General features: G+C 49.6%; 2 protein-coding genes across 3 annotated transcripts; one reads left to right on the top strand and one right to left on the bottom strand.

The window, feature by feature from the left end:
• Positions 1-1232: 1232 nt before the first annotated feature.
• Positions 1233-7644, top strand: LAMTOR4 (late endosomal/lysosomal adaptor, MAPK and MTOR activator 4). Of its 2 annotated transcripts, none has more exons than XM_085853437.1 (4): positions 1233-1352; positions 6589-6666; positions 6793-6925; positions 7049-7644. In XM_085853437.1, the coding sequence occupies exons 2-4, from the start codon at positions 6592-6594 to the stop codon at positions 7144-7146; spliced, it is 306 nt and encodes a 101-aa protein (XP_085709563.1). In that variant the 5' UTR covers positions 1233-1352; positions 6589-6591; the 3' UTR covers positions 7147-7644. The 2 variants fall into 2 exon arrangements, with proteins under 2 accessions (XP_085709563.1, XP_085709562.1); XM_085853436.1 differs by having other exon boundaries at positions 1247-1483.
• TRAPPC14 (trafficking protein particle complex subunit 14) lies at positions 7623-23954 on the bottom strand. The gene is made up of 11 exons (XM_085853091.1): positions 23189-23954; positions 21487-21579; positions 21209-21338; positions 20873-20959; positions 20505-20625; positions 20175-20340; positions 17039-17121; positions 16783-16949; positions 9178-9323; positions 8895-9067; positions 7623-8742 (listed from the first exon to the last, which is right to left on the bottom strand). The coding sequence occupies exons 1-11, from the start codon at positions 23732-23734 to the stop codon at positions 8604-8606; spliced, it is 1851 nt and encodes a 616-aa protein (XP_085709217.1). The 5' UTR covers positions 23735-23954; the 3' UTR covers positions 7623-8603.

Genomic DNA, 23954 nt, shown 5'->3' with positions numbered 1-23954 from the left:
CCAGACGACAGATAATAACAGACCAGACCAACCAATGTACTTGCGAATCTTCATTTTCTCCCAAGGAACAAACACAGACAGGGTCATCACAATAATACTCACGTGCTTCGTTTACGGCCGCGGTCTGAATAATTATTCAAGGATCAACGTGTTTTTGTTGGGTATGATGTGGGCGGAGATTGCCGAGTGAATTGTGGGCGGAGATTACCGGGTGAATTGTGGGCGGAGATTGCCTGGTGGATTGTGGGCGGAGATTGCCGAGTGAATTGTGGGCGGAGATTGCCTGGTGGATTGTGGGCGGAGATTGCCTGGTGAATTGTGGGCGGAGATTGCCTGGTGGATTGTGGGCGGAGATTACCGGGTGAATTGTGGGCGGAGATTGCCGGGTGAATTGTGGGCGGAGATTGCCTGGTGAATTGTGGGCGGAGATTGCCTGGTGAATTGTGGGCGGAGATTGCCTGGTGGATTGTGGGCGGAGATTGCCGGTGAATTGTGGGCGGAGATTGCCTGGTGAATTGTGGGCGGAGATTGCCGGTGAATTGTGGGCGGAGATTCCCGGGTGAATTGTGGGCGGAGATTGCCTGGTGAATTGTGGGCGGAGATTGCCTGGTGAATTGTGGGCGGAGATTGCCTGGTGGATTGTGGGCGGAGATTGCCGGTGAATTGTGGGCGGAGATTCCCGGGTGAATTGTGGGCGGAGATTGCCTGGTGAATTGTGGGCGGAGATTGCCTGGTGAATTGTGGGCGGAGATTGCCGGTGAATTGTGGGCGGAGATTGCCTGGTGGATTGTGGGCGGAGATTGCCGGTGAATTGTGGGCGGAGATTGCCTGGTGAATTGTGGGCGGAGATTGCCTGGTGAATTGTGGGCGGAGATTGCCTGGTGGATTGTGGGCGGAGATTGCCGGTGAATTGTGGGCGGAGATTCCCGGGTGAATTGTGGGCGGAGATTGCCTGGTGAATTGTGGGCGGAGATTGCCGGTGAATTGTGGGCGGAGATTCCCGGGTGAATTGTGGGCGGAGATTGCCTGGTGAATTGTGGGCGGAGATTGCCTGGTGAATTGTGGGCGGAGATTGCCGGTGAATTGTGGGCGGAGATTGCCTGGTGAATTGTGGGCGGAGATTGCCGGTGAATTGTGGGCGGAGATTGCCTGGTGAATTGTGGGCGGAGATTGCCTGGTGAATTGTGGGCGGAGATTGCCTGGTGGATTGTGGGCGGAGCTTGCCTGGTGGATTGTGGGCGGGGTTAATGCGGAAGACCGACGTTTTTTGTGCTGAATCGTTTTCTGTGTGACGCCGGAAGTTGATTTTCTGAGCAGGAAGTGAAATTCTTCCTGTTCCGTTAATTGTTGACGTGAGTTATTGTGCAGTGTTGTAACTCTCGTTTTTACTTTCGGTTCTTTTCGAAAGTTTTATCCATTACTGTTGTAAAAATACAACTGTTCATCGTGAGGTTTGCTTTGAAAAAAAGACGCAACGGCGATGGTAGGTTTGCGGTTTGGTTTGTTAGTTATTTCACATTGTTATTGTTTTTATTATCCGTGCAGATTGAAATGTTCATGTGAATGGACCGAGCAGTCGATCCACTCCTTTATTTGCACTCGGAGTGAAGGTTTCTCGATTTTCGGAATTGGTAACACATTAACGTGGATGTCTCGTCTGCTCGTGTTAGTTCACGTTACATATGGAACAACGTCGATTACTTGAGGTAACCGAGTGACGCCGACCAGGGGACAAGGACCCGAGTGACGCCGACCACGGGATAAGGACCCGAGTGACGCCGACCAGGGGACAAGGACCCGAGTGACGCCGACCACGGGACAAGGACCCGAGTGACGCCGACCACGGGACAAGGACCCGAGTGACGCCGACCACGGGACAAGGACCCGAGTGACGCCGACCAGGGGACAAGGACCCGAGTGACGCCGACCAGGGGACAAGGACCCGAGTGATGCCGACCACGGGACAAGGACCCGAGTGACGCGGACCAGGGGACAAGGACCCGAGTGACGCGGACCAGGGGACAAGGACCCGAGTGACGCCGACCACGGGACAAGGACCCGAGTGACGCCGACCAGGGGACAAGGACCCGAGTGACGCCGACCACGGGACAAGGACCCGAGTGACGCGGACCCGAGTGACGCGGACCAGGGGACAAGGACCCGAGTGACGCCGACCACGGGACAAGGACCCGAGTGACGCGGACCCGAGTGACGCGGACCAGGGGACAAGGACCCGAGTGACGCGGACCAGGGGACAAGGACCCGAGTGACGCCGACCACGGGGCAAGGACCCGAGTGACGCCGACCACGGGACAAGGACCCGAGTGACGCCGACCCGAGTGACGCGGACCAGGGGACAAGGACCCGAGTGACGCCGACCAGGGGACAAGGACCCGAGTGACGCCGACCACGGGGCAAGGACCCGAGTGACGCCGACCACGGGACAAGGACCCGAGTGACGCCGACCACGGGACAAGGACCCGAGTGACGCCGACCACGGGACAAGGACCCGAGTGACGCCGACCACGGGACAAGGACCCGAGTGACGCCGACCACGGGACAAGGACCCGAGTGACGCCGACCACGGGACAAGGACCCGAGTGACGCCGACCACGGGACAAGGACCCGAGTGACGCCGACCACGGGACAAGGACCCGAGTGACGCCGACCACGGGGCAAGGACCCGAGTGACGCCGACCACGGGGCAAGGACCCGAGTGACGCCGACCACGGGGCAAGGACCCGAGTGACGCCGACCACGGGGCAAGGACCCGAGTGACGCCGACCACGGGGCAAGGACCCGAGTGACGCCGACCACGGGGCAAGGACCCGAGTGACGCCGACCACGGGGCAAGGACCCGAGTGACGCCGACCACGGGGCAAGGACCCGAGTGACGCCGACCACGGGGCAAGGACCCGAGTGACGCCGACCACGGGGCAAGGACCCGAGTGACGCCGACCACGGGGCAAGGACCCGAGTGACGCCGACCACGGGGCAAGGACCCGAGTGACGCCGACCACGGGGCAAGGACCCGAGTGACGCCGACCACGGGGCAAGGACCCGAGTGACGCCGACCACGGGGCAAGGACCCGAGTGACGCCGACCACGGGGCAAGGACCCGAGTGACGCCGACCACGGGGCAAGGACCCGAGTGACGCCGACCACGGGGCAAGGACCCGAGTGACGCCGACCACGGGGCAAGGACCCGAGTGACGCCGACCACGGGGCAAGGACCCGAGTGACGCCGACCACGGGGCAAGGACCCGAGTGACGCCGACCACGGGGCAAGGACCCGAGTGACGCCGACCACGGGGCAAGGACCCGAGTGACGCCGACCACGGGGCAAGGACCCGAGTGACGCCGACCACGGGGCAAGGACCCGAGTGACGCCGACCACGGGGCAAGGACCCGAGTGACGCCGACCACGGGGCAAGGACCCGAGTGACGCCGACCACGGGGCAAGGACCCGAGTGACGCCGACCACGGGGCAAGGACCCGAGTGACGCCGACCACGGGACAAGGACCCGAGACGCCGACCACGGGACAAGGACCCGAGACGCCGACCACGCGACAAGGACCCGAGACGCCGACCACGGGACAAGGACCCGAGACGCCGACCACGGGGCAAGGACCCGAGTGACGCCGACCACGGGGCAAGGACCCGAGTGACGCCGACCACGGGGCAAGGACCCGAGTGACGCCGACCACGGGACAAGGACCCGAGTGACGCCGACCACGGGACAAGGACCCGAGTGACGCCGACCACGGGACAAGGACCCGAGTGACGCCGACCACGGGACAAGGACCCGAGTGACGCCGACCACGGGACAAGGACCCGAGTGACGCCGACCACGGGACAAGGACCCGAGTGACGCCGACCAGGGGACAAGGACCCGAGTGACGCCGACCACGGGGCAAGGACCCGAGTGACGCCGACCACGGGGCAAGGACCCGAGTGACGCCGACCACGGGGCAAGGACCCGAGTGACGCCGACCACGGGGCAAGGACCCGAGTGACGCCGACCACGGGACAAGGACCCGAGTGACGCCGACCACGGGACAAGGACCCGAGTGACGCCGACCACGGGACAAGGACCCGAGTGACGCCGACCACGGGACAAGGACCCGAGACGCCGACCACGGGACAAGGACCCGAGACGCCGACCACGGGACAAGGACCCGAGACGCCGACCACGGGACAAGGACCCGAGTGACGCCGACCACGGGACAAGGACCCGAGTGACGCCGACCACGGGACAAGGACCCGAGTGACGCCGACCACGGGGCAAGGACCCGAGTGACGCCGACCAGGGGACAAGGACCCGAGTGACGCCGACCACGGGGCAAGGACCCGAGTGACGCCGACCACGGGGCAAGGACCCGTGGTTGAGGTTCAGGCCTCCGTATTTTGCCGCAACAGGTTTTTACGATGGAAAATAATAAACTTCAGCCTGCGGTAAGTGAGTTGAAAAAAACCCCCCAAAGAACGACCAACTTCTGCACAGATTCATCCCATCTCGTCTTCACTTCTGCTCGCCTTCTTCCCACCCATGGTACACTGAATCCCGTGGTGAGGCAGTTGCTCTGGAACAACTTGCCCTCTCTTCCAGGAAAATTAGAACAAAGACAACCTCAAATCATTCCAGGAAGCCCCCCCCCCGCCCCCAACAAGTGTTTGTCTACTCTCGGGGGAGACAGAAAACAACATCTGACCAATCTCAAGGGTGAACTGTCAAACCCTTAACTGCAGACCTATCGGCTTGTTTCCAAATCGGCAAGGTCATGGAATCCATCATCGCAGTTGACATCAAATCCTTCCTTTTCTCCAACAACCTCATCTCAGATCGCCAATTTAGAAGCAGACGAGGTCGCTCTACCTTGGACATGCTGCATCTGCTCTCCAAACAATGAATGGAGGCACTTGATCTCAAACATGAGTTCAGGGCCGTATCTCTGGACATATCTCCTGCTTTCAATGTGGTCTGGCGTCCCATCTTGCTCTCCAAACTCTCTGCATATGGCATCCAAAGGCACCTCCACTCTTGGGTTCATGACTTCCTCCACTCTCATAACCAACCTGTGGCTCTCAACGGCATCACTCAGCTCTCAATCCTTTCATCTCTTCTCCCTGTCAAGGCTGGAGTGCCCCAAGGCAGTGTTCTGGACCCAGTCCTATTGTTAATCAGCAACTGTCTCTCTGACTCTGGAAAATCCTCTTTATCTATTTGCTGATGACTTCACCCTCTGCTGTGACATCCCTCATCCTTCAGACAGACAGGCTGCAGCCTTTTGCCTCTCTTCAGACCTTGGGGAAAGAAAAAAAAAATCACAAGCTGGTTGAACACTTGGAATATGTCTTTCAATCCTTACAAATCACACTCTCACTCTGCCTTTCCGAAAGGACCGTTTGGCAATCCCCCCCCCCCCCCCGCGCCCCCCTGCCATTTACTTATTTAACAATCCTCTTGAAGTTCAGTTACTCAAATTCCTAGGACTCACTATCATTTATGATCTTTCTTGGGAAAACCACATTTCAAAGTTGGCCTCCAAAGCCTCACCGATTTGGGTATTCTCCATCAAAGTCACTTCTTGGCACTCCTGAACCTTTGTCGACTTACAAGGCCTTCATCCACAGCTTGATGCCATAAAAAGAAAGGCTTTCAAGATCGGATCTCCTGTGATGAAGCTGAGTCTATGAGCCTATCACTTTCACATCACAGACAGGTTGGTGGTCTTGCTGTCTTCTTCTGCTTCCTTTCTGGCCTTGCACCCTCTGCTTTCTTTATGCACTGACCCCCTCTGCCCCCCCTCAGGTTTATAGAGGGCCCACATGGTCCACCATCAACCCCCTTCTGGTGCAAGATCCAGAATCACTGCTCAACTTCACTCATTTGTTCCTCTCCTTTCCTGCCTGTAAACCAACTTCCACATTCTCTTCAATCTCATTCTTCCCTCCAGGTCTTCACGACAGCTGATCATCACCATCTCAAATCATACCCCCAATTCAAAACGATGATCTTTTCTACAATCATTAATCCCTCCCACTAAGTCCCCATCTTTCCAACTTTCTGGTCTTTCATTCGAGTTTCTTCCTGCATCCATATTGTTCGCCAATGGGTTGCGCTCTTGGGGTGCTCGAGGTCTCCGGTGGTTAAAAATAAAATTTAGTCTCAGAGGTTTGGGGCGGGGGTTGGGGGGGACCGCATTTCTCTTGATGTGAATGTATATGGCACAGTGCTACTTCCAGAGGGAGGGGTCGTCATAAAATGCACCAATTCTGAGGGAATTAAACCATCCGTAAGGACGTGCTCTTTACGAGTAAACTTTAATTTGTCCTTTGGTTCTGTCTGATGATGACAAACATTAGTTGCACTTCCCTCCAGCATCGTTTGGAATTATTGAGGATTTATCACGTTACATGAGCTTGTCATGTTTAAAGATGGCTCTTTGATAATATGAACGCTTTATTTATCTTTGATATCCATTGGGGGGGGATAGGTTGAAAAGAGGACATGGCAAAAATAAAAATAGTGTAATATTTATTGCAAGCCAAAAGTGATTTATAACTTTTACCCTTTTCTGTTTTAGGCAATGGTGGTTCATGGACTTGAGAACATCCCAGAGCAGACCGGCTGTTTGGTGATGAGCGAGGATGGGGTATTGGCGGTGAGATGATCCTGAATTCCAAGAGATCGTAACGTTGGTGCTTTGCTTACAAACCGTAGCTATTTGATTAACTGATGAAACTGTGGCTCTCATTTTTCTTTCGGTGGCTTTCACGTTCACCCACAGTCTTCTGGGGAGTTAGAAAATGATGAGCGGACAGCAACGCTTCTCCTGGAACTTGTGCAGACTGCAGCAAGGCTGCCTCATCCTGCATCGAACAGCTTTTCTGACAAGACATCTCCATTCAATCGCATATCGGGTGAGAATTCTGCTTTTTCAAAATTATTATTATTTTTTTTTAGTTATCTATTCTTACCCTCACCCCACCACATATGATCCATGTTGACATACCGTTTATGTATTTCCTTTTTCCTCTCCGTAGTGGTGTTTGGAGAAAGCACTTTCATTTTAACCGTCTGTGCTCAGAAGGTGTTTGTGGTGAAGAAGAATAACCAGCTGCAAGAGTCCCCGACTATGTGATCACCAGCTGCGTGCAGCTCATATCGTATACACAGAAACATGTACCCTCTCCTCTTCTTTCATTGTACAATTCCAAATAACGCTAAATGTTGGGTGAAACGTTTACGCTCTACAAACACCCCCAAATAGTGTCACACCAGTCACGTTGTCAACAGGCTTCGCTGTCAGCCTTCTGTTTAATTCCTGTGACATGAAATGTTCAATCCATCATTGTAAACAAAAATGCTCAGTTTATTTGAACACGTTAAAACACATCATCAGCAAAATGGCACTATGAGTGCAGAACTAATGACGCGGGATTGTTCAAGCACCGAACCTAGATAAGTTGATAGGTCATGGAAGAGGGGGAGAGGGGGTTATTGTAATATGTAGTTTCCTGTAACAGCTTATTTTTCTTCGACCGAAAACATGCACAATCCATATTATAAATTACAAAATGTCGTAGATGTTAAAATACTGCCAATTGTTTACTTTAAAAAAAAAAAAAAAAAACTTTAACTAAGTCAATCTTGTGTGTAAGAACTGACATTACATAAAATAGTTTTGCCTTTTTGTACGGCCAGCAACAGGGTAAAAGAGGGATTTCAAAATAAAGATCGCATAGGGGGTATCAAGATGGTTTTTTTTTTAATCTAGTCTCTCGACTGGAGGGCCTCATTTTTGTTGTACGACATTAAATTTTATTACAAAGAACCAAAGCGGTTGGACTAGGGAACTTTCAGCAACTCCCTCACTTTTGAAGGTCACGTAATAAGTAAAATAAATAAAAGTACCTGCTTCTGAAGCATAGTAAAATGTAAAAACAAACAACAACCATAAAAAGCTCGCATTTGAATGTTAAGTCAAGTCTTGGGCTCCAAAACAATAATAATTCACGAACATTTTGGCATGTTAAAGTGAGCAACATAAAATTAAAACTCTTCTGGTACTACAATACATGGCGTTTTCCTGTTTGATCACACACGGATAATTACATTGTCTCAGCACCATATTTGTCGTTTCGACCCGTCCGGTTCAGTATCTGCAAGAAGGGACAGAACTGCACAAATCCCCGTCACGTCCAAAATCTGAACTTCCAGTGCACGGACGTTCACGTGAGCTTGAAGTGTGTAGCAAGCGAAGGCTGTCTGATTATAACTGTGCAAATAAAAACGTTTATTAAATCTACACTTTGTGCTGAAGCTAAAACGTTTGTTGCTCGCGGTACCCCTTAAAGACATTCATCAACTCGGTATTAAAATAAAAAGGTATCACCGTGCTCTTAAGAGTAACATCATTTGGGCTTGTGCCTGCTTGCAGTATAAATGCAAATAAAAAAATGTAATAAATAAATTAGGTCAGTAGTACTTGCATCATACTGCAATCACACATAGTGCAGACAAAATTGGACAAGGGGTGGGGGAGTAGGAAGAAATGAGTATGCAGGTAGGTGGGAGTGCATGTGGTTGTGTGTGTGTCTAGTCAATGGCTAGGACCTTGCAGGAACGTTTGGCAATCTTGTCAAGGCAAAGTGCATGCCTCTCGGGGGCTGCAGGCATCGGTCGTGGCGATGAGACTGGTGGGGTGATAGCCCTCCGCTCCATGGCACTACCGGTCCTGAAAACACCATTGGTATGACAGCTTAATAAACCAATTTGTCACTTCTAGACCATCGATTGTTGGTCGGGGTTGTGGATGTGTTGATTATGGTTTGAGCTAACAGCGAGTGGTTAATAAATAGGTATTTGATGCATGCATTGAGGTTAGACCTGGTGAATTGGCCATTTCGAGGGAGCTGCTGGTGAGAAAAGGACTGAGAGCGACCGAGGCCCGAGTGTAGCTCTCGCACCATAGGAGAAGATGGGCTGGCTTTTCGAGCTGTAGGGGCCATAGGTCCAGGAGCTGCTGTGAACTGCAACTTCAGGCGCATCTGCTGGCTCAGCTTAAGGGAATTGAATAATTGCAGGGAGAAAGAAAAAAACAATCAGAGAAAATGTGAGGGTGGGAAACCAGGACAGCTTTGGAAGCAAAGGATGAGAGGACAGCACTGACCTCGAAGAGCCCAGCCCGCAGGGCCTGAAATCCAACAGTGAAAGAGAGTGCAGAGCCTTTCCGAAAACAACCCAGGTGATTGGTGGGTGTATGACAAATGATGGGCATGACAGCGGAGCCTCCTGTTTGACCTTCTGTCTTTCCTTCTGCAAAGAACACGATTTTTTTTATTATAGCAAATATGAATACTTTGAACCTCCATTTATGCAACAACTCCATCCTTGTGCTCAAAGACCATTATGTTCAGGAAGAGTACAGCATATACTTATTTTATGGATTGAAGGAAAATGACCTCAGCAGCAGAGACAAGCGCACATTGAGGCATCAGCAGAGCTTTGCAGTTGTCTCTTCGCACAACTTCCTTCTCTAACCTCAAAGTACTTAATCCAACACCTGCTACAAACTATTTTACATAAACTCTCAACTGTTTATTGCTGCAGCCACCATCCAACAACTCACCTTTTTCCACAAATGCCGGCAGCGTGGCCTATGCCCTGCAAACCTCCATTACAAACCACAAGTCAATTCCGACTTCGCCAAGGACGTCGCTACACGCTTTGGCAGACAGATGCTTCACGCTCTGATTCAAGACGCACATACCGGACGGTCCTGTTACGAGTCGGAGACCATCCTTGATAATGACCTCGTCATGCAAATCGAGAAACCCATTCAAAAGACGTCTCTACACCATGAAAAGATAAGAACACGACTCTCGGTGAAACAAAATCGGTTATACACAAGATCAACAACAACAGCAAAACGATGGCTGCACAACCTTTCTGACAGACGTCTAACCGCAACAGAGGTCCATTTACTCGAACGTGGCCTCAACTTGAACACAAGCGATGCTACTGTTGTTGATTTTATTGCTGCTCTCGAGCCCATCATTTACAACCTTTCCACCGAATGAGACAAAGAACGACTATGGGCACAACTCACCACAATACTCGGCAACCAGAAACCTAAGCTGGTCAGAACAACCGAGTCGAAGGTGCTATGAAGTCTCTGCCAAGACAAATCCATAGTCATAGTTCCCACCAACAAAGGCCGTTCCACGGTTGTGATAAACCGCACCCACTCTAACCACAAGGCCTCGGCTTTATTAGACAACACCTACCATACAAAGCCTTGTGACCCTACAAGGACCATAAACAAGCAGGTAACCACCACTTTACAGAAAATGTGAGATGTTAACCTCACTAAACAGGAATGAGACCAATCGACTCAGTCATACCACGCTTCTACAGGTTACCGAAGATCCACAAAGTTGATGTCCCACTCCAACCCATCGTGGCCCTCCGAGGAGCACCCACTTACAATGTCGCTAAGTGTCTGTTCTGCCGACTTAAACACTTAACAACCCATTCAATACACAATGTAAAGAACGCCAAAGACTTTATTGACCGGATCAGAAATGTCCGCCTCGAGAGTGACGACACTATGATCTCATTCGACGTCGTTTCATTATTCACATCCATACCCGTCAAATTGGCTTCACAGACCTTAGAGCTGTAAATCAACGACGACCAAGAGCTCGCCAGCAACAGCCGCCTCAGCTCACTCATTGAACTTTGCCTCAAATCAACGTACTTTGTATTTGACGGCACCAAATACCATCAACACGAAAGAACCCCGATGGGCTCACCCATCTCGGGGCTCACCGCCGAACTGGTAATGCAACGCTTTGAAGAACTTGCACTACACCGTGAACCTTCTCCATGGTTGTGGCTGTACAACATTGATGACACATTCGTGATCGAAAGAACAGACGTTGACCATTTCCTTTCCAGAATAATTCAACATGGCCAGCAATACAATTCATGTGTGAGGTAGAACAAGTTAGATCTCTACCATTCCTGGATGTACATCTCTCCAGGGACAGAGACGGCAAGTTACACTCACGGGTGTACCGCAAACCTACCCACATGGACAAAGTTTTGGACTACCGAAGTGGCCATCCCACCTGCCACAAGAGAAGCTGTGTTCGCAGCTTAGCTGACCGTGAACAACGCCAGATGGAGATACTGCATGTCACCCAAGTACTGCAAGAAAACCACTACCCTAATTCATTCATCAAATCCTGTCACTAGAAACCCAACTACAACAGCAACCATCTGACCACACATACACACACAGTGGCACTTCCTTACATACAACACGCTTCTGAAACCACAAGCCTCATACTACATGAGTGCAATGTCAATATCACTCACAAACCACAATCATCCTTACGAGCACCAAAGTGTAGGGTTGTAGGGTTGTTTACACCGAAGTGTAAACAGCTGTCAAAACCGAAGGACCACGTGAACAAGTTCGACAGAAATGACATCTATAGCATCCCGTGTGAATATTGTGAAACCAAATACGTTGGCCAAACATCCAAATGCTTATCGACACGAGTAACCGAACACCAACGTGTTATCAAGCGACAAGACAAGTTGTCCTTGGTTGCAACGTGCGCGCGCACGCACACACTCCTTGGCACAGAATCATCAAGGATGAACCGTGACATTCGAGGCCTGGTACTCTTGTGAAAACCCCATCAACTGACACATCGACTTGCATCCGACATACAAAGCACAACACAATCGTTACCAAGGTCAACGCAAACAGCAGTCATTCAATTGCAAGTTAGCCTTGCGATTGGCTCGGACTTGGACCAATCCATGATACGAACTGTCCCCTACGGTGTTTCCACCACAGCACTCTCAACGCCTCTGAGGAAGAGAACTAGTTTGTTCTTGAAACGTCAGGCTTTAAATAAAGAATTTAAACATATATATATTGTTGTGGGCCGGGGGTCGGGTGAGAAGACCACGAGGTGGGGGAAGCTATGTCGGTTCCCACCAGATTCCCCAGAATTGTAGGCCATCGCACACGGATAATTCCGTGACGCGGCGGGTCGCTTAACTGACCGTGGACGCCAATAACACAACCTCGTGACCTCGGGTCCTCCCGTCTCTGGGTTAATCGGGTTACCTTATTAATCACGCGACTTAATTACCGGGGAACACACCCTCGGTCCACCTTGTCCGAACCGGATCACTCTACCGGATCGGATCACTTTTCCGGATCGGATGCAGCCGAGCGACTGCCAAGGACGTACCGGCTAAAAGAAAAGGATCGTTGGAAATAAAGTCCCGGCTAAAGTAGGATTCGGACCATGCTGGATCAATGGAAGAAAAGACAAAAACGAGCAAGGAACATTCCTAATGATAATTTATTAACAGTCAACTTACAAAAGGGGACACAGAGCAGACTTAACGCGAAAATAATAACAATAACGATCTTCTGCAGTCTTACTTAAGCAAACAGGCACCAGTACACACACATACGCTCACGTACAGACACAGAAAACCCGATGAAGAGAAAGTTTTGCAACCAGGAAGGGAGGGGAGTTGAGGCTATGATCTCGGTACCTTTGCGCCCGATAGCACGACGCGCCACCAATAAGTTTCAGGGGGGATGCTCCGTGGTGCGGTACCCGACAGTGGGCGCGTTGTCTCTGGTTTCAGCCGCACGTGTGTAGTCTGTGTTCGTGAAGGAGGAGCTTGAGTGGAGAAGGGGCGGAGCCCAGAGTGCGAGGGTGGAGTGGTAGGCGAGTGGGGTCGACGACGTGTGGGCGGAGATGAGGAGGCGGAGTCCTGACAGCAGGAGGCGGGTCGTGGCGGTGTCGACGAGGGCGAGGTGAGAGCGGGAGAGAGAGGCGGAGAAAGAGAAAAGGCAAGAGAGACTGCTCCGACCTTTATAGCACTGGCAGCTCTGGGGGAGGGGCCATGCCGAATCGAAACGTCATCACCTGAATCGGGCGCTCCGATTGGCCCAGACCCGTCACGTGGCCCGCCAACTTGGGCTGGAAACCGCCTCACTTCGTTTCCCGCAAGGCCATCCCAGACAGTGAACATATTCCGCTCCGACCCCACGACATGACACGAATCGCCCACACTGAAATTGGTATGCGAACCGTCCCGCAAAAACCTCCGGGCCGTGCCCGGGTGACGGGTCGAGGGTCCCGCATGCCCACTCGGGCGTTCGACCAGCGTCGATCAACGCGCTCGCTCCACGTGAGACATTCCTCGGCTCGATCGCAGCTTCGCTGGCCTTAGAGACGAGAAGGCATTCACCATCCGTGGAGAATCCGTTGCTGCCAGCGAGGACCGAAGGTACATCGCCATGGATAAATCCATGCACGTTTCACGAGCGGCGTACGTGTCTGCTTTTGAGCATATTCCATACAGTGCGCACGGTTTGGCCATTATGAACGTGGCCAGCGCTCGCGTTCACACGACTCCGCTCGCGTGTGCGCGGGGCGAACACCAATATGTGTCGGATATTGAGGTTGAAAAGGAACAAACTGCTTCTACCCCGCACACTCGTATCCCGCCCAACATTGGCGTAGAGTCGTCTTTATCGGCCTCCGTACGCGTTTCGTGCAGCGTGGGCGTCGTGCTGGCTGTGTTTCCTGTGTTGTGAAAAACACCATTTGTGCAGCCTCTAAAGAGATACCCATTCGCATGCCTTTTTAATGCAACCGGCAATCCTCCCCAGACCATCGGAAGCTCGAGTCGACAACACCGCACTGCCAAGCGCACATGACTTGCCGCGTTTAGGGCTCGCCCGGGAACGAGGATCTCTGTGCAGCAGTTTTCTCACCATGGTGTTGCACGCGCTGATTTACCTCAGGAATAATCAGACGAAAAAGAGTGGGGACGAAATGAAGAAAATGATTTGAGCAACCCTAGCTATTGGATCATCGCAACACACTCCTTTGTTGTCCCGCTAAACAAAAGGAAGGGGACTATCTACACATATAATAATGGAATACCTGTCTTGGGACACCTATCTGTTGTATGCATGCGGTTCCGAGAACTGCAACTATATATATATATATATATATATATATATATATATATATATATATATATATATATATATATATATATATATATATATATATATATATATATATATATATATATACATATACATATAGTTACGGCTGTGGAAATTTGCAATACACCAGAAAGGTCTTCAGGTTAGATATATCGATAAGTTCATGTGTAGTTAGTCCACACCCGTTGTTTAGAGGGAATATGTGTGATTCATCCCGGCTGCGACGCTTTGAGTTAGCCATTTTTTCTGTTCTATCGTTATTTTGGATCAAACCTACAATAGCACCACCTTCGCCACTTCCCGCACTCCAAACGCTGTTCTCCACGGACCACGCTACGACCCTTTCCACGTTGGAAAGGGTCCGAGAACACGGGCGTACGGCGCGTGGAGAAGAAAACCAACAACGCCTGTGGGGTTTTCCCGCCTAATTTCCCCGCCTGATGTTTCCGCCTGAATCCCCCCCCCCACCACGCTTGGTGTGAAGGGGAGGGGTGGGGCAGCTCGCTCCCGATTGGTGGATGCACGGCGTGAGGCGGTCAGAGTGGGGGCACGCCCCCCCCTTCGAGAGCTTTCTGGAAACGCCTCGAAGAGAGGTGGAGCCGAGAACGGGGCGGAGCAAAGGGCAGAGCCCCGCTCCATAAAGGGCGGACGCGCGTGGGGTGCTTCTTTTTCTTCTTCTCCTTCCTCGTGGATCTCACTCCCTCTTCTCTCGTCCTGGTCCTGGCTTCGCGTTTCTTCTTCCTCGCTGGCTCTTCCTCTGCCTCTGCGCTCGTCTGCTCTGGCAGTTGTGGAAGCTGGGTCTTGGCTCGTTCTGGTCCTGTGCTCGCGGTTTGGCGGGCGGCCTGTCCACGGAGGCACGGACGGGAGACACGGCAGCACCGGTGGTGTGGCGGACCTGCGCGTTTGGGTGAGGAGTGCCGGAGAGAGCTCGCAGACCGCGAGAGGAGTCGGGGCCAGGCGCGACCATGCCGACGGTCGTGGGAGGAGGACTCGACGGCCCAAAGGGAAGTCACCATTTTCTTTTCGGGGTTTTGTATGGATCTTGTGGCGCCGTGTCTGGTAAAGTAGAAACTGCTTAAGTGAATGTACATTTATTAATTATATTCGGTCGTAGTGCTTTCCCTTGCTTTTGTTTGCCTGCTTTTGTTCCTATTTGCCTGCTTACGTGTTGTATAATAAATGTCCTTGCTTGTGTTGTGTGTGCAATATGTGCTTTGTAATAAATGTGCTTGTGTGAAATGTATCCCGTTCGTCATCTCTTTCCCCATTGAAAGTGCCATCTTGCATCACGTAAGGGATTGATAGTGGGTGTAGACGCCCAATAAATAATCTGAACCGTCGAGGTCGACTATAACTCCGCTCGGTTATCCCTGCAGCACGGAACGAGCTGCTTAAGCAGTTCGTGTCCGGAGTCGACCTGCGGCGTGGTAAAACTCCTCGGTATGCTACCTGCGCGGGTACTTAGGTATATCGACATTCGGCGATTCACCCTATTTCGTGCGGGTAGAATGCGGACTGGGTTGTGGTGAGGTTAAACCCCCACACGTGGCTAGCTCCTTGGCGGTAGTTCCAAGAGGGTCACGACTGAATTGTCCGTTCCGGTGGGCGACGCGTCACGATTTCAGTTACGTGGCCGATCGCACGCCGGGCGGGCGAAATTCGTAACAATATTTATATAGTTTTGTTTTTCTTGTTTTACAACAAAAAGCTTCAAACATACAAGGATAAAGTAAGTAAATCAGGAGCAAATATGTTATCTGATTGTTGACCCGACACTCAAAATGAGATATGGTGTAGGGTGAAGACATGTCATCTCACTCCCTTATCATTATAGTCTTTGTTTCAGAGTTGAATCCAAAATTTTGCTACGTCATGCAATTAGATAAGGTTAAGGAAGGCCACTGCCTCACCCAATTATATTTTGTAATCATAAACATCCATCCACTGGGACCATACTCTGTGCAGAGCGTTGGTGCTGCCTCAGCAGTCTCCTTGGCTATTGGGTACAATTCTGGATGGGTCGCCACTCCGACACAGGATACCAGCATGCTGGCACTCATTTTGCCGACCTCGGAAGGATGACAGGCAGAGTCAACCCCACCTGGTATTAATTCAACAGCCGAGTGGGATTTGAACTCAGGATCCTCGGATCCTAAGCCCACCACCCGAACCATTAAGCCGACACCGTGCATTATAATAAACACGGAATGCTTTATTTCCACATTCTAGGCAGTTTTCGATTTTGAAAAGTTTTTTTTTGTTGTTTTTAAATATTTTTAGTTTTTGGCGATGCCAGACTTTCAACTGAAAATAAGTGACTTGGGCAGGAATTTGTAATTTGTTCAGAGATAACTCGTCTATTCTTGGCAAAAGAAACCGTGGGATCTTTAACGGCCACTGATATTGGCAGACGAGACACCCAGTTTAAAGTGCATCTGTCTACCTGCCAAACTCCAATCTGACAGTGCTTAATTGCACCGAGAATCAAACCCAGACCAGACGGCCCAAACGGTAAGTACGCTGCTTGTGCACCCATCCTAAAGCGTTCTTGAAGTGATGGGATATTATTTATCAATTGTCCACTCTTCGTGGTTATTGCCCATGAAACCATTCCTTACAATCACATCAGTTGAATGCTGGCCTCTGTTCTTACAGAAGCCAGATCAAAAAGCTGTGTGGAAATAGGAAAACAGTGCTGTAATGGAAGCTTACCAGGCTGCGTGTGAGTGGCAGGTGCCCAAACAAGACGGACGGAAAGGAAGTCGTGCAACTGGTTGAGAAGGGTGAAACGGGCATGGAAAGTTCGGGAGAGGGGAACTGAGGGTGGACAGTCAGCCAGCATGACAAACTGAGGCCTTTCTAGTCGGATGCTTGGCAACCTGGATAGGACGGCAAAGATTGGTATTGAAACAGCAATGCTCGAATCCTAACTAACTCTGCACATGAAATGGCACGAAATTTCGCACACCTGTAATGAGTGAACACATGGTGCTTTTGCAGAAAGTCTGGCGATGTCCATTGAAGCACAGCCAGCATGGGCACATCGAGTCCCTAAACACAGACACTCGTGACTTAGACAAGTTTGGTCAAAGTGATTATAATGGGAGGTGCGTTACTGCTGACTTCAGGTACAACTTTGCTGGAAAATTGTTTGTCATTCTTACTTATTGCAGATCTGTTGGAATTCATCGATTATGTTATGATTATATTAGATTATGAACCCGTTTGGTTGTTTTTGGCTCAAATCACATTTTATGTGGTCATCTGCTCTCGTTCTAATTCATGTAAATACAATGTCTCATTATGTTCTTGTCATGTATGAGCTCTTCCTAGAGTCTAGTATCAGTGTACTACCACACTGCGAGAGGATCCCCCTGCAGTTGGTAAATTCAACGCAAAACAGAAAGTAATTTCTCCCAATTGAAGGAGTGAAACGATGACCAAAGTTGATTTGAAAAAACAAAAAAAAGTAAAGTTTTAATTTGACGGGAAGTCAAGAAGTAAAGTGAATTATCGATAAAATATGCTTCAACAGTGCAACGACCATTTTATTTTTCAACATAGTCCCATTGCACATTCACACACTTCTTTCACCACTTCACAAGGTTAAGGACACACTCATAATAAAATGACGTTTGTTGGTCTCTTATCCAATCCTGCACTGCCACTTGGACCTCGTCATCATCAGTAAAGTTCCAAACTTGGAGACTTTCCATTTTCAGGCCCAACACATGAAAACCTGATGGTGTGAGATTTTCACTGTGAACTGGATGGGAGTAACAGTTCAAAACCAAGCTCACCGACGCACTGAACTATCACCCTCACAGTGTGTGCGAGAGAATCGTCATATGTTGCAGAATGACGGCAGTGAGGAGCAGAATGACTGACACTTCGACATGACTTGAACTTTTTGGTTTTGGAGACGATGGGTGTTTCCAATGCATGGATTCCCATTTACTTTCAGGTTCACAATACTGAACAAATGTTTCATTTGTAGTGAATGATATGCGACAAAAATGCATCGTCTTCTGCTTCTCATCATTGGAGAAGACTCTGGTATGTTTGTGAATATGTCTGTGTTCATCAGTAAAAAAAAAAATTTGCACCCACCTCGTGGGTAGACTACAGTACGTGTGCTGTGCCACGAGATGGATACATTCATTGAGACGCACGTATCTTCGCAAATCAGTGCTTCAATCCTGGTTGCATCGTCCTCTGTGGCAGCAGATAATATGGTCTCGTAGGCCATTATTCAGCGTACACGTTTGTCCGTCCTTTTCAATACTGTCGCACCATTCTGCGACCTACACTTCATACCATGTTGTGCAGTCACATGGTTTGACACTTTCACAAAGAAAAACCTGACGACTCTTCGCCGCTCCGTAATGGTACGCTTGTGTGGTGGGGCATCCATCTTTATAGCACGATAACTAGAATGGCACTCGATGGAGCACAACCCTCCACCAGGCTCAACAGTTTACATTTTGTATCCCACTGGAAAGGCAAATCTGAAAAAGGACCATAATCAAAATCCTATCGACTTGTTCTCGTCACCTACCCAACTCATCCACTCAGTTTCGTCCGAATCCATCCACAACTTTTTGAGATATTGTGCTACATCTTGTTTTGACCCCATCGCTGAACGGTGAAATAAATAAATAAATCACTTGAAAAATGAAAAAATAAAAATAATACCCATATCCGGATCTTCACCAAAATCGAATCAATCTGTCCGTGTCACACACCCAACCTGTCCATGACCTTTCGAGATATCCTGCTCACAGACAAACAAACAGGGGTGAATACTTTAGTGGCAGAGGTAACGAGCACCACGCTTCAGGAAGTCCGGTACCAATTGGTCAACAAATAAAACCCACTTGCCCATGAAATTGTATTAAACACATGCACTACTGTGACAAGAAAATTCACTTTATTTATCGACTTGCTCTCGTAAAATAAAATAAAAAGTAGCAATTGATCGAATCAAACTGCTGAGCAGTGTATTTGGTGTAATTACAAACCTCCCAGGCATGTAGAGTAACATGCTCGCACCAAGCTACAGTACCAACCACAACAATGTGAAAGGTTTATATATCTGTCGACAGGACGAACAAAAAACAAGCAGTCATAGACTGGTACTTACGAAATCGTCAACTTGACCTCTGACCTTGTCTAATAAAAGCTGTCTTCTGGTTATAGAAATAATAAAATAGAAACTTCTGGTTTGCGTCGAGAAGGTAGCGACGCAAACCAGAAGTTTCTACGATGATTCTGTACCAAACCATCAGAAATCGAATGTTTGACCTCACTGTGACCTTGACCTTTGACTGATTGTGACCAAAATCTAATCAGCGCTAGCCACCACCCTCCTGAATCACGTGGTGTAATTTGACATTGGTAGCTTCTTCCGTTCTCAAGTTATCGTGCCTACAAACAAACAAACAAACAAACACACAAACAGATGACGGAAGTCATCAATATACTTACGAAATCTTTAGATTTCGTAAGTAAAAATGAGGAACCTTTGATGACCCACAAACCTCTGCTTTGTGTGAATCACGCATCACATCTCATTTAACACGCACTAATTAGTCAGTTAGTGGTTAACTACATACCTTTCCTACTGGGTGTATATCCGTGCACTTTGTGTAATCACCATCGACATTTACAATATGTTAAACCATTTGATAAAGTATCCAGATTTGAAAAATATTTTCTCAGAGTGCGTTATGGAAATTTCAAGAGCTGTTGGAGTGAGTGCGGTTCAAATAAGTGGGCGTGCGAGTTGATTGTGGAAATGGGGGGGGGGTTTGGGTGAGGGGAGGGGGATGTTGGCAGGGTGCTTGTTCCACCCTCATGATAGCTTCCCAGATACCATAGATGACATTTAATTAAACAAATGAAAGTTTGGGAAAATATTATCAAGAGAATGCAAGATTTGGATTTGTACGCATGATCCCCGCTCAACCTCTCCCCTCCCCATCCCACTGCTCAAGATACCAGTGAGAATCCAAGCCCTCAACTCCCCACGCCTACATAAGAGACGATCACCAAGGTAAATAAAAAGGTTGATTTATAAGGGAAGGTTGCTGATGGTGAGTAACCTCTTGAATACGTTGTTGTTGTTGTTGTTGTTGTTGTTGCAGATCACTGAGCCTTAACTGGAACATGACAGTGTGCTCTTCTAGGCCTCGCAGCCTTGTTGGCAGAGAGGCGGCTCGGCTCTCAAGCCGTAGCAGAGATGCCATTGTTATCTCCCCACATTCATGACTGAAAAATTGACAACAACCTTGGTTATTTCACAAGGCTAGGTGCAACAAAACAAGAAAAATGTTGAACAAGTGAGCATATTTTATCATCTACTTTTTCCAGCACCAGCATCAAATACCAGTCATGCCCCACCTTAGTCAATTTCCCCAATAAGTTCCACTCACCATGTGGTATCTGCCAGCATCATGGAACCGTCGGGCATGAGAGGCAAGTACCCAGTGTTCAGATTCGGCAGTACTGCGAGATCGAGTAAGGATACCGACGAGCCAGCCGCACGGTTCTGCACTAAATAGAGGTGAGGTAGGCACGCACGTGAAATCGGTGAGAGTTCAAGAAAATGTCAATAGTTCTGTTTAATGTTGTCTTGGAGACGAGGAACTCGATTTGGTCGTCACCTGGTCTTATGCCAAAGTCTGTTCAGGTGATCCAATAAGCAAGGATCAAAATTCCTGAACAAACATCCAGATTATAAATTATTCCATGGAAATAAAAGGGAAATCAGAGCAACCAGCCGCACCGTGTAAGAGCTGACCTTTCAATACGACGATATGACGGCCAGACACATTTACGTGGCGACACCAGAGTGTGGGAGGAGGACGTAGCACTAAGGAGGTGGAGGCTATGGGAGATGGTGGGGGAGATGAGGAGAATGATTGTGAGTGTAAGACAATGATTAAAGTTGTGTATTAACATCTTTGTAAACACAAAGGATTTACGGTTTCCAAGCAGTGTTCTGCAGATAATGGTGAATCCAAACGACGCAGTCGATAACAACCAAAAAGCTATCATTTTATCTGTTGGATAAAATTGTAGCTTTAGTTGTTGTCGAATAGGACAATGCCAAACTACGGTTCCATTCCCACATTACCCTGGGTATGGAGAGGTGGAGGGTCATCTTTAAAGAGCTGGCTGGGTTTCTTGCTCTGAAGCAAGTTAATGTAGTCTGCGCCGCGCGGTTCTCCTGCTCCGTGTCTATCTCCCCACACATTGACGGTCACCTTGAACACATCCACCATGACAAATGGTTATTAATACACAATAACTTTGGTTTGGGACCATGAAACAATCGTTTTTCACTTTTATTACTCGTGAGGTTTTGAAGATAGCCAATTGCAGTCGTCTTGGGAAATGTTGCCTTGTGCAAACCTGGACTCGGGTGGTTGGGTAAGGCAGGCTATCGAGGGTGACCGAAAGAGGGAACACTGCAGAATCTCCAACCATTGTCGGGGAGACATCTTCCTGCAGAGATAAGGAAGAAAGGATTTCTGGGTGGGGGGGAGGGAAATGAAGAACATGAAATACCGTACATGGGGCAAAAGGGGAAAAATAAATCAAATCAAAATGTAACTTTTACATGATGTATCCAAGTACGTAGTACCATATGGTTCATGATATTGCTGGGTTGAGATTAGCCATGGAGTCCGAGTTCACTTCCCAACAGGACTACAGACTCCTGGTGGTTTACACTTGGTGTTGGCTTAATGGTTAAGGTGGCGGGCTTTGGATCCTTGGGTCCTGAGTTTGAATCCCGCTCGGCTGTTGAATTAATACCAGGTGGGGTTAACTCGGCCTGTCATCTTTCCGAGGTCGGCAAAATGAGTGCCAGCATGCTGGTATCCTGCGTCGGAGTGGCGACCCGTCCAGAATTGTGTCCAATAGCCAAGGAGACTGCTTGGGCAGCACCAACGCTCTGCACAGAGTATGGACCCAATCTCCTCTCCTCCTGGTGCTTTGCAGGTCGTGCATCGCATCAATGGCTGTCCTTCAGCGGGAACGTTAACATGGTTGTCCTGTTTGCTGACATTTGCTTGTGGATGTTAAACATCTCATTGTTCCTCTGAAACTAGAACGGCACTCGATAGAACACATACCTCTCCACCAGGCTGAAGAGTTTACGTTTTGTGTGCCACTGATAGGCCGGATATGGATTCGGACCTGAACCAAAATTAAATTGGCTTGGTCTTGTCACCGAACCAACTCATCCACCAAGTTTGTCCGAATCCATCGACGACAAGCTATGTATTGTTTTTGGCCCAATCTCTCAATTGTAAAAAATGACTTTTAAAAATTCTATCACCCGGATCCGGATTCGGATCTTCACCAAAATGTCATCATTTCGTCCTTCGTCACGCACCCAACCTGTCCACCAAATGTCGTCCGAATCCCTCCAGAACTCGAAATATCCTGCTCACAGACAGACAGACAGACAGACAGACAGACAGACAAGAGAGAAAACATAACCTCCATCCACGCTTGATGGTATATGTAAACATGAGTGAACCAATTCATGGTGCACCTGCTCCGATCTCCATCAGCAGATGAAATTTGTAACGGAACCCCAACCAAAGGTGCATTCGGAACATGGATAGCAATGATCAATGTTTATTATCGAGCACGACCTGGCGGAGAGGGTGCACACCAAGAGCAAGCAATGGATGAAATAATTATTTAATCAGTTGACCACAGAGTGGAACAACGAAGAAGATTTTGATTCTGTTCCAGGTCGAGCCACCACATGGTGTTGCGTTCGAGAGATCATGTTGTTCCCATAATAGTCTCTCAAACACAAGCCCCTTCTATGTCATGGAGGAGGACAACCACCAAAATGCAGAATCATATAAAGAATAATAGTAATAATAATAATAATAATAGATGACAGATCATGATTTCAGGAGCAGATCCACCAGATGTCTGGTGTTGGCTGCTCCGCACAGCGAGACCTCCGACCACAAGTGAGCCGTTTGAGAAGACCAGCCGTCCATTTAACAGGTGTCTGTTGTGGCTTTTTCAGGTGATGTTCCAAGCAGGTGAGTGATTAGTGAACGACTCCATGGTCCATTTCGCTCACCTGCCCATTAACTCCACGAGAGGCACATCGAACCTGCAGTGGTCCACACTCCAGGAACTCGGGCCGGAGGGGCTGCCCCTGCCCGTCGGGGTCTTCGGTCGCCGCGGCGGCACCGAACTCGCACCCGGCACAAGGCAAAGCCTCTTTCGGTCGATGCTCTTCGGATTGGGACTCCACGGCTTGAGCGGTGACCGAGGCTCGGAGAGAGGGAGCGACCTTGGGCCAGGTCTCGGGGGACACACACATGGGGTTGAGGACGGGATGAGCAGGTAATCCAGGAAGGTCGGGTGCGGCTCCACAGGTGGACCGGCTACTCAAGCTCGGTTTATCAGGAGGACCAGCAGGACAATGAGGATCAGAAACACCCAGTGGTCCACAAGGGCGAGGAGGCCGTACGACCAAGGCCAGGGAGACCATCTCCCCGTGGAAGGCGACGAGACGGCGTCGTGGTGCTGTCAACATGGTGGCGGCATCACACGGATGATGAAGGGCCGGGAAAATGAGCTCAGGGTCCACGGGGACGGTCATGGAGGAGGTGAAAGACATGTTGGTCTTCGTCCAGGGGGATAATGTGATCGGGAGAACAGGAGAAACGAGCGAGTGTCAGATTGACGGCGCAGAGAAGGGACCGACCGACGTCGAGCTCCGAGAGAAGGGGTGTGGGGAAATAAATAAATGGGGTGGAGGGGGCGTTTGGGTGTTTAGTCTGTTGGGGGGAGGAAGGAGAGAGAGAGAGAGCCGACAAAAGAGAGAAAAACGTTTTTTT

The sequence above is a fragment of the Eptatretus burgeri genome, chromosome 2 (genome assembly GCF_056783735.1).
Source record: "Eptatretus burgeri isolate ZD-2024b chromosome 2, Ebu_testis_v1, whole genome shotgun sequence".
Classification (NCBI taxonomy): Eukaryota; Metazoa; Chordata; class Myxini; order Myxiniformes; family Myxinidae; genus Eptatretus; species Eptatretus burgeri.
The sequence above is the reverse complement of the archived record's forward strand: the minus strand, read 5'-3'. Positions and strand labels throughout refer to the sequence as shown.

Coding starts and splice junctions, on each gene's coding strand:
- LAMTOR4 (XM_085853436.1), top strand. Junction 6,667..6,792: donor GCGAGGATGGGGTATTGGCG/GTGAGATGATCC, acceptor GTTCACCCACAG/TCTTCTGGGGAGTTAGAAAA. Junction 6,926..7,048: donor TCCATTCAATCGCATATCGG/GTGAGAATTCTG, acceptor TCCTCTCCGTAG/TGGTGTTTGGAGAAAGCACT.
- TRAPPC14 (XM_085853091.1), bottom strand. CDS start 23,734: ATGTCTTTCACCTCCTCCATGACCGTCCCCGTGGACCCTGAGCTCATT. Junction 21,580..23,188: donor CTCGTGGAGTTAATGGGCAG/GTGAGCGAAATG, acceptor TTATCTCTGCAG/GAAGATGTCTCCCCGACAAT. Junction 8,743..8,894: donor CGAAATGGCCAATTCACCAG/GTCTAACCTCAA, acceptor TGGTGTTTTCAG/GACCGGTAGTGCCATGGAGC.